Raw genomic sequence first — 15,127 nt, 5'->3', positions numbered from 1 at the left:
AACCATGAGGGTGAGGGTTCGATCCCTGCCCTCGCTCAGTGGGTTAAGGATCCGGCATTGCCGTGAGCTGTGGTGTAGGTCGCAGACGCGGCTCGGATCCGCGTTGCTGTGGCTCTGGCGTAGGCCCGCAGTTACAGCTCTGATTAGACCCTTAGCCTGGGAACCTCCTTATGCCATGGGAAATGGCCCTAGAAAAGGCAAAAAGACAAAAAAAAAAAAAAAAAAAAAAAAAAAAAGAATCTAGCAGTATCCTTAGGTAGGTTGCCACCACTGCTTGGATCTGATCCCTGGCCCAGGAACTCTATATGCCGTGGGGCAGCCAAAAAGAAAAAAAAAAAAAAGGTATACATGTCAGGTAAGCCAATACATGAAGAACATTTCTCATAATGTCCCAAGAGTGAATTTTCTTTTCATTCTTTCTTTTTAAAATTTCAAGTAAAGCTTCTGCCCTTGGTTTGCAAAAGTGCTTGAAGGTATATATCTTTGTGAAAGTCAGCAAACCTCCCTGTGGTAGAAAAGGAATCTATATTTTGCTCTATCTTTACAAACATTTTTAAAATGTGTTTGATTCAAAGATCTGCCTCTGATAAAATCGATGGTATTTATGGCTGTTGACAAAACTTCTTTTTCAGGGCTGTTAGAAGACTCCTTTTGTCAGTCTGTGTAAAAAGACAATGAGTGATGTGAAGAATTTTTCTTATTTGAAAGTAGCAAAACTAGATATGTTACCAAGCATCTCAGGGGCTCTATGTGTTGGTATAGAATATGAAGTTCTCTTTCCAAAGTTTTATTGGGCAAACAATATGTTTACCATTTTCAAATTGTTCACAGCCTTTGTAGTTTCCAAAAGGACTCACAAAATAAGAATTCTTCCTTGGTGGTAACAGCATGAGTATAGGAAACAAAAAGAGGGAGCTGGCTACACTGAAAGATATCGGTGGAGAGACACATCTTGTTTTTTTGTTTTGTTTTGTTTTGGCTGCACCCACAGCACGCAGAAGTTCCAGGCCTGGGATGGAATCTGTGCCACAGCAGTGACCTGAGCCGCTGCAGTGACAACGCCACATCCTTAAGCTGCTGAGCCACAAGGGAACTCTGAGACTCATCTTATTTAGATGCCCTTTTTGGGCTGGGCAGATGTAAGAAGCTCTTTCAATTTTGCTGACATTATACTTCAAGTCGCATTCATTTTTACACACACACACCCCCCACTCTGGCTTTCAGGTTTCAACACATTCAGTAAGGCAAGTGAAACAGTGTAATATATGGCTGTCATCTCATTTCCTTTTCTTTGACATTTCATTTTAAATTGGGTTTGTAAAAAATATACAAAATAGGAGTTCCCACTGTGGCTCAGTAGTGACAAACCCAACTGGTATCCATGAAGATGCAGGTTCGACCCCTGGCCTTGCTCAGAGGATTGAGGATCTAGCATTGCCTGAGCTGTGGTGTAGGTCAAAGACGGGGCTTGGATCCTGCGTTGCTGTGACTGTGGTATAGGCCAGCAGCTGTAGCTCCAATTCGACCCCTAGTCTGGGAACTTCCATATGTCCTGAGTGCAGCTCTAAAAAGACAAAAAAAAAAAAAAAAAAAAAAAAAAAAAAAAAAAGATCACTTACTTGATGGGGCATTTCTTCTTGTTGCAAATGTCAACCACAATGCTTACCTGGATATTCTTCACACATGGATTTTTCCACAACCTTGTGGGTGAGAGACCTTGAATCAACAGTTCTGCTCTGGCCCTTTACACTCTTCCAGTTAGTGAATTTTTTTTTGTCTTTTGAGGGCCGCACCCGTGGCATAAGGAGGGTCTAATCAGAGCTGTTGCCGCTGACCTACCCCACTGAGTGAGGCCAGGGATCGAACCCACAACCTCATGGTTCCTAGTCGGATTCGTTTCCACTGCGCCACAATGGGAACTCCAGTTAGTGAATATTTATCTTGACAACCAACTTAGTGGATATTGGACTGTTACCATGTGACACATTTAATAACGTTTTACCTTTGGGCATCACAGCAGAGTAAATTCTCAAGTCCACCTAACGACACTGAATCCCTAAAAGCCACCTTGGACTACTTTAATGACTTCCAGTCATTGCTCTGGAAAATGATGTCCAGGCGACTATGGGGAAAAATTAACATTTGTGTGGACAGTGGAGGGGAGCATACAGAATTTACTGGAACCATCCAGAATTCAAATAGCTACGAGATTTAAAAAAAGTCACACCAGATTCAAGTAGTCATAGAGCCTGAGGGAGGTGGATAGCAGGGACAGTGGATCTGGAAATTGGATCTGATGTGGGGATCTGGGCTGGACTTTGGTAAAGTGACAAGATGAAAATACTACTTGGAGATTCAATGAATAAGCTCAGGTACCCCTGGGGACGCTGCAGATGAAGGAATTCCAAGATCTGAGCATTTATTGTGCAGGATTCATAGGCTCTTCTAAAATGAAGAAATCAGCTAAGAAGGCAGTTCATTACTTTTCATTGACACAAGGCCCCATCTCCTCAGGAGCTCCCGCTCCTCCTGCATCAACACACATTTATGAAAAAAGCTGGAAAAGTTGACCAGGTGGCAAGCTTTACTGGTGTTCAGAAGAACAAGCCCTTGGCCTTTGGTCACCAGTGTCAGCACTCAGCTCAAATCAGGCCCTGCACCTGTTAACACGACCATCTCTCTGGGTAAGAAACAGTGATTCCAGGATGCTAACATTCTTAAGATTCTTCTTTGGGGAGTTCCCATTGTGGCTCAGTGGTTAATGAACCTGACTAGGATCCATGAGGATGCAGGTTTGACCCCTGGCCTTGCTCAATGGGTTAAGGATCTGGTGTTGCCATCAGCTGTGGTGGAGGTCGAAGACATGGCTCAGATCCTGAGTTGCTGGGGCTGTGGTGTACCATAGGCCGGCAGCTACAGCTCTGATTGGACCCCTAGCCTGGGAACTTCCCTATGCAGCAAGTGCAGCCCTAAAAAAAAAAGAAAAAAATTCTTCTTTGGTTAGGATCACAATGCAAATTAGATGGTCCTTCTCCTAATTTCTATGTCAAATAGACTTCACTATAAAATTTTTTTAGAGGTTTAGGTGATGAGTTGTTGAGACAAACACACCCAGGGCACCCTTGAGTTACCCTTCGATATGAAAGTGAGAGGATGCTACACAGATTCGGGCTACAAAAAGCAAACAGGCAGTTGTAGAGAGATGCCCACCCCAGGCACTCCTGCAGCTGTGGAGACTGCCTGGATGGTTGTTCACAGAGTAAAACAGTGAGAAGGGCTGGAGATAATGAGGGGATTTAGGTCTTTCAATAAAAACAGCAGATTCCAAGCAGAAAAAACAGATTACAGGTATCCAGCTACCCAACCCACAAAGGGCAAGGTCCATCCCCCTGGCACCGTCTGATTGCCGGGATGCAGCCTGCCTCGAGGGGGAGTGAGCCCTTTCCAGGTTAACGTAATCGATGGATGTGGGACACCTGCCATTCACTGCCAAGCACTTCACAGAGCTGGCTGACTGCATTCATCTGCTTATAATAAAGCCAGAAGCTGAAACAAACCCTCTTTACCCAGTTTCTCAGAGCCCTGCTGCAGAGAACAGGCCTTTAATTAGAGCCAGAGTGCACAGTGGTGGTGCTCAGCTATACAGTGGTATGGTGCTGCAAGGCAGAAAAGTTACCATGCATCTTTCTACGCAAGCAAAATGTAGATAGTGTTTAATATCGGATCTCTCTCCAGGAAACAACATGCTGGAGCTCAGAGAAATGATGCAAAAGTTTGGGTTAATTTCTGGTTTGTGTCCTTTAATAACGAACATTCAAGTTTATGTTCATGAGCAGGGCAATAACTGAAATAACTATCCAGGCCTCACAATAACATATCAGGATATTTTAGAGATAAAGCAGTTGAGGCTCAGAGAGGCTGAGGAACTTGCCCAAGGTCACACAGTTACAAACGGCAGAGCTGGAATCCAAACCTGGCTAGCCTCACTTTCAAATGTTAATTTTTTTTTATTTCGTTTTGTTTGTTGGCTGCATCCATGGCATGTGGAAATTCCCAGGCCAGGGATCAAACCCATGCCAAAGCAACCTGAGCTGTGGCAGTCCATGATGCCAGATCCTTACCTTAACCTACTGCACCAAAAGGGAATTCTTTCTTTTCTTTTCCTTCTGTGTTTTATTTATGCATGTATGTATTTATTTATTTTTGGCCGTTTCTGAGCCCCAGCTGTGACCTATACCACAGCTTAGCAATGCCAGATCCTTAACCCACTGTGTCAGGCCAGGGATCGAATTTGAACTGCCACAGAGACAACACTGGATCCTTAACCCTGTGCCATAGCAGGAACTCCTTTTTCAGAATAAAACTCTGTATTTAAGGTTTCTCCTGACACTTGAGAGGAATGCGGTGTTCTGCAAGGAGAGGCTGCAAGTCACTCTGGGTCCCGCAGCCAAGGGAGAGAAGGATCATTCTCTGAGAACCACCTTCAGGCTCTTTGAGGTGAGATGTGTCTCCTTTGAGGAGCTTTCCTCTAACGACGTATACAGGTGTTCACCTGCGGTATTGTCTTAAAGAGTGAAAAAGGGGAAGCACTGAGCCTCAACATGATAGCCACCTGACTATGCAAGAACCAGTTCACCACACAAGCGACACAGCTCATTTGCAGTCACCAACAACATAAATTATAAGGATTTCAGTGGCAATGACACACATCTTATTAGAAATGAGGTTGCTTTTCTCAAGCTGTATCTTGTTAAAAGGTAAGAGGCTATTAAGTTCCCTGGTTGCCTGGTGATTAAGGATTCAGCTTGGGTTTGATCCCTGACCAGGAACTTCTGCATGCCAGGGGTGTGGCCAAAAAAAAAAAGTAAGAGGCTATTAATACCAAGTCTGTTGGTTGCACTGGTTTTTTTTTTTTTTTTTTTGGATGGTTGGGAGCAGATTGAGTTTAACTTGGATATGCTACCTTGGTTTTATTGAAGTTTTGCTCTGTAGGGTTTTGTGGAATTGAGAGCCTGATTTCCTTATTTCAATGCAGACTATTAGACCTTCCAATGGAAGTAGTTATATCAGATTATTATGGAATCAGACTTACTAGACCATTACTAACAAAACATTTGGTAGAAGCTGTATTTGTAAATATTTTTTAAAAGAAACAGATTGAGCCTCTTTGATTTTAATAGAGAACTCCCAATAGGTGGGTTTCCAGATTTCCCTTTTTTCCTTCTTCACATTTCACCTTATGGGTTCTATGTCTTTTTGGTTGCTGTTATTTTTGTTTTGTTATTTTAGTTAAAAATATATAGTCTAAGATTTATTTAATAGGACTTTGTTTGAAAGCTGTATGAAAAAAAGAAAGAGTAAAAGGTTTAAAGACACCTTTAAAGATTAAAAAAAAAAAACTGGAGGAGTTCCCGTCATGGTGCAGTGGTTAACGAATCTAACTAGGAACCATGAGGTTGCGGGTTTGATCCCTGGTCTTGCTCAGTGGGTTAAGGATCCGGTGTTGCCAGGAGCTATGGTGTACGCTGCAGACGCGGCTCGGACCCCTCATTGCCGTGGCTCTGGCGTAGGCTGGTGGCTATCTATAGCTCTGATTAGATCCCTAGCCTGGGAATCTCCATATGGCGCAGGAGCGGCCCTAGAAAAGGGAAAAAGATAAAAAAACAAAACAAAACACCCCAAAACTGGAATAAACAAATCATGGTGCAAACACATAATGGGATAACAGGCAGCTGTAACAAAGAGGAAATTCCTATATTCTGATTTGGAACAATCACCAAGATATAACTGAAAAAAGCAAGGACAAAACTGTGTAGTTTGTTATCATTTGTGGAAAAGATGAGAAAGGACGACAAGTGTGTTGCCTGTACAGACAGAGAACATCTCTGGAAGGATAACACAAGGAAATGGCATCTCTTGTCACCTCTGTGCAGGCAAGTGGTCACTGGCAGACAAAGGGGGTGACAGGCTTTTCACTTTAGGTCTTTTTGTGCCTTCCCATTTCAAAACATGTGGCTCTACTAAATACCTATTAAAAAAATGTATTATCTGTACTCTTCTAAAAATTTATACATGCCATGCAACTGTATACGCAAAACATGTGGGAGAAAGACGAGACTACTGCATCAAGATGGTAATAATCTTTTCCTTCTTTGTTTCTCCAGAATTTTTCCTTTTTCTTTTTGTATTTTCTGTCTCCAGAATTTTTTGATTTGGTTGTAATGGCTCTTTTTTTTTTCTTTTTTCTTTTTAGGGCCACATCCAGGACATATGGAAGTTCCTAGGCTAGGGGTCTAATTGCTCTGGCCTATGCTACAGCCACAGGATCCAAGCTGTGCCTATGACCTACAGCACAGCTCACAGCAACATGGGGTCCTTAACCAACTGGGTGAGGCCAGGGATCAAACCCAAGTCCTCATGGATGCCAATCCGGTTCATTACTGCTGAGCCACAATAGAACTCCCCATAACGGCCTTTTTTTTTTTTTTTTTTTGTCTTTTTGCCTTTTCTAGGGCCACACCCGAGGCATATAGAGGTTCCCAGGCTAGGGGTCTAATCGGAACTGTAGCTGCCGGCCTACACCACAGCCACAGTCACGGGGGATCCGAGCTGCATCTGTGACCCACACCACAGCTCACAGCAATGCTGGATCCGTAACCCACTGAGCAAGGCCAGGGATCGAACCCGAAACCTCATGGTTCCTGCTCAGAAACGTGAATCACTGAGCCATGACGGGAACTCCCATAATGGCTATTTTTAAAGTATTATTTCCTTTGTTTAAATTACTTCTTCCTTGACTACACCAGTATTTCCATCAATAATCCTGTTGATAAAGATGGAAATGAAGACCGAGGATGGCAGAATCCCAATATCCACAGGATTAAACAAAGGGAAAACCTACCATCCCCATGAAACACATGGAGAATACAAAAAGAACTACAAAGAATGGTTCTCTGGGAAGGCAGTCAAAAGGGAGAGGGAAAGCAAATCACTGAATGACATAATGCACGGCCAGGTTCCTCCTAGAGCGCTCCCCATTTCAAACAACTACTCTTCAGCTTCCTCTGTTTCCCTTCATTCTCATCACCGGTAACCGAGGATACCGCAGGTTTTCCTAAGCTTCTATTTCCCAAACACCAAACTAGTTTTCTTCATTTAAAAAGGGAAAGCAACAAAAGAGAAATGACTTTTAATTTAAAAAAGAAGAGAAGGCACATCAAGGTCTCAGAAACACTGCCTGTATTTTCTGACAGTGGGGAAAACAAATTTGGAAACCATTTCAGAACCGCAGATGAAAGAAGGGAATTCACCCCATCCCCAAACCAGGCAGCAGCGACTCATCTCTGGAACGAAGGGAGATGCACCAGTCAGGGGCTTAACGGAGCCCTCCGCCCTGGCCATGATCTCCAGCCCGCTTCTTAGGCTGACATTCACTGGAGTCTATCATCTGATATAGTCACTTTCTTGGTTGCAATTTATGAGCTGCCAGTGTTTACTTGTGAGACTGTCTGGGAGCTGGAAGGGAAGGAAGATAAATACGCCAAAGCCCAGCTGAGCAACTGAGAGGTTTTACATTTTATTTCCGGGAAATGACATCTTGTTTTCACAAAGAGGTATACCATCCTCTTGAATAGAGGCTGCCTTCGCCTTAAGGGGCAGCCACGGGGGTGCCCCCAACCTGCCCCAAACGAATGTCAACAGAGGTGCTTCTGAGGTACCAAAGCAATAACAACAACTACAACAACAAATTTAAAAAACACAACAGAAACATATAACCCATTCAACCCGTAGTGAAGCAGAGTCTCTCAAGCACCCGGAAGCAGTCGGTGTAGTGAATACTGGCCCTTCAGACATGGTGGCAGCAGGGCTGGCCGACACGGAGGTGCCCGACGGAGGACTTCCTAACTGGGTCTCTGTCCCACGCTTGCCTCAGGGAGGCCCAAGACCTGTCCACAGAGAATCCTTCGGACCATCCCAAGCTCCCACTGCCTGGCAGTCTTTCAAAAGCCCTTGGAGCACGGTCTTCAGAACAGTCTCTTGGCTTTGGAGAGAAAAAAAAGAAATGAAGGAGCCTGTATTTCCTTTTCCTGGCCTCCCTGCTGCCACCCTCAGCCTCTTCCCCACACAGCAGCCATGCTGAGCCAAGAACACCTGTCAAATCACACCCTCTGCTCAAAGCCCACTCCTCACTTCTCCCAAGTCCTGCCAAAGGCCTCTAAGCCCATATACAACCTCCGGACCGCACCTCCTACTCCCTCCCCCTTGCCCACCCTACCCCAGCCACACCGGCCTCCTTGCTGTTCCTCCAACACCCCAGGCACACGCCCCATTCCTATTCCCTCTGCCTGGGGCACCCACTCCCCAGACAGCAGCACGGCTACTGCCTTCTGAGCTTTACTCAGATAGCACCTTCTTCTCAGGGGCTTTCTTGACTGCCCATCAAAAACTGCCCATGCTCTCCCCATCGCTCCAAGCCCTTTATTTTTCTCCACAGCACAAATCCCATATCACTTATTAGATTTTCTTTTCTTTTTCTATTCCTCATACCTAGAAGAGTGCCTGGCACAAAGCTGGCCTTCAGTAAGGAAGGCCGGGAGTTGCCGTCATGGCTCAGTGATTAACGAATCTGACTAGGAACCATGAGGTTGCAGGTTCAATCCCTTGCCTCGCTCAATGGGTTAAGGATCCTGCGTTGCCATGAGCTGTGGTGTAGGTCGCAGACGCGCTCAGATCCCACGCTGCTGTGGCTGTGGCATAGGCCGGCAGCTACAGCATCGATTGGACCCCTAGCCTGGGAACCTCCATATGCCATGTGTGCGGCCCTAGAAAAGACAAAAAAATAAAGTAAAATAAAATAAGGAAGGCTAGAGGAAGGAAGGAATTACATACACAGCACAGGCAGGGAGAGGTGTGAGTTCTCCCTCTGTCTAGAATGGGAGGAGGGAGAAGGGGCTGTTCACTGGCCTCTAGAAGATTCAACAGCTTCTTCTTCCTTGATCCCAAGGCAGCAGGGAGCTTGGCTTACACCAAGGGCAATCTCAAGGCCTCACTTGAGATTAAAGTCTGGAAGGCTTTGGTAGGCAGACTGAAGGCTTATAAAAGCTTATCTTCTCCCCTGTCTGGGCAGCCTTTGAGCGGTGGGCCTCGGCGCTGGAGAGCTGAGAGAACCAAGCAAGCATCCCGTCCTCTCCGCTAACAGCCTCACCTAACAGCTCACAGAAGAACACAGAAGCCATAAGAAGTTCTCTTGACTCCCCTCAAACAAATTTCCTTGCCCAGCCTCCCACACGAAATTCTTCTCCCTATAAAACAGAGAATGTGCCCTCCTGCTAGAAAGACAAATCCTGGAGTTCCCGTCATGGCGCAGTGGTTAACGAATCCAACTAGGAACCATGAGGTTGCGGGTTCGGTCCCTGCCCTTGCTCAGTGGGTTAACGATCTGGCGTTGCCGTGAGCTGTGGTGTAGGTTGCAGACACGGCTCGGATCCCGCGTTGCTGTGGCTCTGGCGTAGGCCGGTGGCTACAACTCCGATTCGACCCCTAGCCTGGGAACCTCCATATGCCGAGGGAGCGGCCCAAGAAATAGCAACAACAACAAAAAGACAAAAGACAAAAAAAAAAAAAAAAGAAAGACAAATTCTCATCTGTGCTCAGGTGCTAGGTAAAGGTCAAGGGTCAAGTGAAGAGTGCTGGGTTCCAGGCACCTGGAAAAGCTTTCACAGCCTAAGAGTGTCCTTCCTAGATGCAGTTAATGATCCTGAGTGCACCCGATGCATGGGTGGCTGACTGCGAGGGAACCATGCATGCCAGAGGGAGGAGACGCCTGTGCTGTGAAAAGAACAAATAATAATCTGAAGCCCCTCCTGCTGGACTCTCAGGGATGACAAGGACTGCTCACACTTGTCCTTCTGAAGCTCTGGTGTGTGCTCATGTTCCCCTCCAGGCCCCGCTCCCCAGCCTGGTGGCCAAGCCTGGGCCAACAAGTACCGTCTTCCTCTTTAGGACAGGGCGGTGGGGCTCTCCAGAGTCCCTGACTCAGGGCCAGGTATCAAGGTCAGCTTGCGTCTCCTCCCTCTGGCATGCACGGTTCCCTCGCACTCAGCCGCCCATGCATCGGGTGCACTCAGGATCATTAACTGCATCTAGGAAGGACACTCTTTTAAGCTGTGAAAGCTTTTCCAGATGCCTGTAGGGAGGCAGCAGCTTTTGGTGCAAAGGGAGGAGACACTGCACCCCAGAGAACTAAAGCCAGGAGCAGGCTTCCTACCTTCTGATGAAAGGACCTTTCCAAAATCCCAAAGACCACAGGGTCAACAGGAAACATGAGGTTCCAGAGCTTCTTGGATTGCTACTTCATTGCTGCAATTACTCCCACAGCTTACTTCTACTCAGATCACCGTCCCATCCCTGTCTGGGTGAATGGTTCCTATGCTGTCCTTGTCATTTCCAACTGAACATTCTGGGATGACAATAAGGGTTACAGGGGAAATGCCCAGCAAGGGACATGGCAAGGAAGAACAGTAAGTGACAAAAGAACAGAAGGAAAGGAAAAAGAGAAAGGCAAAAATGGGGGTGGGGTTAGTGATGGAGAAATAAGAGAAAAAGCTCTATTAACAAGTCTACTACTTTTTTTTTTTTTTTTTGTCTTTTATCTTTTTTGTTGTCGTTGTTGCTATTTCCTGGGCCGCTCCGGCGGCATATGGAGGTTCCCAGGCTAGGGGTCCAATCGGAGCTGTAGCCACCGGCCTACGCCAGAGCCACAGCAACGAAGCATCCGAGCCGCGTCTGCAACCTACACCACAGCTCCCGGCAACGCCGGATTGTTAACCCACTGAGCAAGGGCGGGGACCGAACCCGCAACCTCATGGTTCCTAGTCGGATTCGTTAACCACTGCGCCACGACAGGAACTCCAAGTCTACTACTTTTAATCCCATGAAAATTTTGCAAAGGATGAATTTTTAACTCAAAAATTAAAATTTTTTTTTGGTCTTTTTAGGGCCATACCCACGGCACATGTAGGTTCCCAGGCTAGGGGTTGAATTGGAGCTGTAGCCGCCAGCCTATACCACAGCCACAGCAATGCCAGATCCTTAACCAGGCCAGGGATCGAACTAGAATCCTCATGGATACTAGTCGGGTTCATTAACTGCTGAGCCATGACAGGAACCCCTTAAAAAATTATAAAGAGGAGTTCCCGCTACAACTCAGCACCTGAGGATGTGGGTTCGATCCCTGGCTTCGCTCAGATGGTTAAGGATCCAGCACTGCCATGAGCTGTAGCATAGGTTGCAGATGTGGTTTAGATCAGGTGTTGCTGTGGCTGTGGTGTAGGCTGGCAGCTGTAGCTCCAATTCGAACTCTAGCCTAGGAACTTTCATATGCCGCACCTGCAGCCCTAAAAAGCAATAAATAAACAGACCAGTGGTACATAGTATTTGAGGGCATATATGTGGACACCCCACCCCCTACCAACCTTGCTGAGGGCTACTCTCTTTGACAAATATTATGGTATCGATGGTGCTGTGGAGTGGTTTGAAAAAGCCCCTGGACTGATAATCACTGTTCTAAAGGACCAACAAGATTTTATTTCCAGATAATCTGCTTTCTTCTTTCTGAGAACAACCCAGAGAAACTGCTAGCAAAAGCTTAAAGTGAGAATGTGAACATTCTTGTCAAGCAACTAACACTTAATGAGAGCAGAACAAACGGGGAAGGGAGAGCGGCTACAGAGGACTCCGTGCCAGCACCTCACCAGCTCCAAGGGGAGACTCTGGGCAGAGCTGTCCAAAGGGGGCTTCCCTTCAGCAAAACCTCACGCCAATATCCTGGAGAGCCACAACGACTCCTGCGACAAGCACTGACTGGACACCTGTTATCACCTCCAGGACACCCTCACGCTCTCCTCCAGCTAATCTGGCTTCACAGACTTTACAAAGGATCCGTGGCCAGTCAGTCCTGAGCGAGATGGGCTGTCAAGACAACAGCCAGCCAGGGCGCCTGGAGTGGGGCTGTGCTTGGTGGGCTTAGAGGTTCTGCTGCCACTGACAGCAGGACCCCCTCTCTGAACTTGTGATAAGAGCAACCCCTGCCCACGAGGAAAGTGGTCCTGCCTGTGTCAGAACTGCGACAGTTGTGGGCTTGCCAATTCTAGTTTACAGATCCTACATTTGGTCCTTTAAAAAATTCCCATACACTGGGGATTAAACCAGCTTTCAGCTGGCAAAGAAGGTTGGTATTTTGAACTGAGAATTTTCTCTAAACCCCACACTGCAGCCCAGCGAAGCTGTTGATGGCTCTGGCACATGTTTCCCTAAATTGGGCCTCAGAACCTTCAGTCTGTCTCTGGAGAAAACCTCAAAGCTGCACTCGCTGTGATAATTGCAGAAACTCGAGACTGGTGCCAGAACTGCTCTCAGCCAGTGGATCTGGTTTACTGTGTCAGCTCCTAATGGTACCAGAAAGGCAGCAAGGCCCCCTCCTTAGGCTCTGGAGAGAAGAGAGGGGCTTGATATTACTTACTCTGCAGTATTAACTCTGTGTGAGGGGTGTCAGAGATGAATTAGGACATGGGGCTCTTTTTTCCCTTTCCAATGGCTGCCTCCATCTAGCATGCTTAGAAGAAACCCAGTCAGTGGGCTGAGGGAAGAAAGCATATACAAGTGTGTGCAGTTTTGAAAGGGAACCCTTGTGTGCTGCTGGTGGGAATGTAAACTGGTACAACCACCTCAGAGAACAGTATGGAGTTTCCTCAGAAAATTAAAAACAAAGCTAACACACAACCCAGCAATTCTACTTCTGGGTATTTATCCAAAGAAAATGAAAATACTGACTCAAAAACATATATGCACCTTCAATGTTCACTGCAACATTATTGATAATAGCTAAGATATGGAAGCAGCTTATTGACAGACGAATGAATAAAGATGTCCTACATATAAACAAGGGAATATTACTCAGCCATAGAAAAGAATGATATCTTTACATCTGCAACAACATGGATGGACCTAGAGGGTATTAGGCTAAGTGAAAGACAACTACCATATGATTTCACTTCTATGTGGAATCTAAAAAATAAAACAAATGAATAAATATAACAAAACAGAAATAGACTCATAAATACAAAGGACAAGCCGGTCGTCTGCCAGAAGGAAGGGGGAATGGGTGAGAGAGGGGAAGGGGATTAGAAGGTACAAAAATACTTGTCACTTACAAGTAAAGTCACAGGGATATAATGTATAGCATAGGGAATATAGTCAGTAGTATTATAGTAACTTTGTATGGTGACAGATGGTAACTAGACTTATTATGGTGACCATTCTGTAATGCATAAAAATATCAAATCACTATGTAGTACACCTGAAACTAATATAATACGGTAAATCAATTAAACTTCAACAAAACAAAGCAAAAATAACAAAAAAGCCCCCCCCCAAAGCAACGACAACAAAAAGAAAATATAAAGGTACCCCACCCAAACACAGACCCAGCAAACTTCAGCTCAAAGGCTGACCTTGTTCAAATCTGAGGTCCCAGGGTTCCTCTCAGAAAAGGAAGAGAGAAGAACAGAAGGTATTCCCAACACCTCCGTGGACACTTCCTAAATCTTGGCTGGTCTTATGCTGCTCTGGCAACATGCAGACACCATGTCTTATCTGAGCCACAAGAGGGGCCAGAACAAGCAGGTCGCTGCCTCCCAGGCCTCTGTGCTCTGCTTGTGCTGACTCCTCTGCCTGGAATGCTGTGTCCCTAGGGAATCTTTAGGACGTGGTTCAAATGGCACTTTCTCCAAGACGCTTTCTCCCACCCCTACACCAAACAGAATGTCCTCTCCTCTGCAGTTTTCCAGCACCCTGTTATGGAACTTGTCATACTACCTACTTGCTTTTCTGCCTCCTCCATGGACAGTGACAGCTGAGACAATACTCACTTTCCTCTCTTTGTCCCACTGTGTAGTGTAGTGTTCCTACAAATGCTCATGAGTGACAGGAGGCGGAGAGGAAGAGCAATGGATTCTGACAGAATCAAGTGGCTCCTGGGAGGTAAAAAACCTATGGAGGCTCAACACTGGGAACAAAGTCAAATGGCACATCCTTGTCAGAAAGCAGAAAACCCCTGGTCTCAAAGAACCACCCGAGGGCCGCACCACCCTCCCCCAGGGCAGAATGTCTTCCTTGGGCCATAAGAGACTCAACACCTGGCCCTGGGACAGGCTTGCTGCCTCCGCTCTGACCAACTGAAGGCCAGTTCCATCCCACAGCTATGCACATCAGCATCAGATTTCTGGTCCTCCTCAAAGTGGCTGTTATCTACTGAAGGACTAGGAGAAAGCATGCAGTAGGCAGATGATCTTGTTCTTAGCAGTGTGGCTTTTAAACCTTCAACTTCACACACACGAACATGGGTTCCCAACAGTCAGATGGTGGGAAGCACCTGGAAGGGAGGTGAACTTTTATTTATTTTTGTCTTTTTAGGGCTGCCAGCTAGGGGTCTAATCGGAGCTGTTGCTGCGGCCTACACCACAACCACAGCAACACAGGATCTGAGCCATGTCTGCGACCTACACCATAGCTCACGGCAACACTGGATCCTTAACCCACTGAGAGAGGCTGATGATCGAACCTGGCTCCTGATGGATACTAGTTGGGTTTGTTACCACTAAGCCACAGTGGGAATCCCACTGGGTTTTTAAAGGGACTGAACATGATAATCAGATCCATCCTGCCTCCAGGCACTCTTCCCCACCCAGTAACCAATCCTTCTGATCCACTAGCTTCCTTGTGCTTTGCCCCAGGAGACACATTCTTCTGCCACAGCGACATTCAAGTCTCATGCAGAGTGGCTCTGCAACCCTCAGCAGTGCAGGCGCCAGATGTGATGACCTCACTTAGTTAAATGAGCAGATAGTCACTACACAAATATGGTTACTTGAGGAAACTCACCCGCTCCTTCCCTAAACTCTTTATCCAAACTCTCTGCCTGGGAAACTTGTTGGTAAATATATTAGGATGTCCAAAGTTAACACAGTAGGATTAAACTGATTTCTTTTTGATTAATATTATGCCTAATTTGTGTAATCAAGCTGTGACTCTTACTGTGAATCTAAATATGTTTTCCTCACATTTCTTG

The 15,127-nt window shown here is 46.1% G+C and overlaps 1 protein-coding gene across 6 annotated transcripts in view; it reads right to left on the bottom strand.

Annotated features, from left to right (window-relative positions):
- Window positions 7,553-15,127, bottom strand: part of RNF8 (ring finger protein 8) — a 37,751-nt gene continuing 30,176 nt past the window's right edge. For 2 of the 6 annotated variants that reach the window (XM_005665930.3, XM_005665931.3), the window contains one exon: window positions 7,553-8,041. In XM_005665930.3, coding sequence (XP_005665987.2) covers window positions 8,025-8,041 — 17 coding nt within the window. In that variant the 3' untranslated portion in view covers window positions 7,553-8,024. Of the gene's footprint in view, window positions 8,042-9,602; window positions 14,432-15,127 lie in introns of those variants that run through there. The other 4 variants (XM_005665932.3, XM_021098656.1, XM_013977872.2 and 1 more) reach the window with 3 other exon arrangements.

Source organism: Sus scrofa, chromosome 7 (genome assembly GCF_000003025.6).
Source record: "Sus scrofa isolate TJ Tabasco breed Duroc chromosome 7, Sscrofa11.1, whole genome shotgun sequence".
Lineage (NCBI taxonomy): Eukaryota > Metazoa > Chordata > Mammalia > Artiodactyla > Suidae > Sus > Sus scrofa.
Note: the sequence above shows the minus strand (reverse complement) of the source record. Positions and strands in the feature narration are given on the sequence as shown.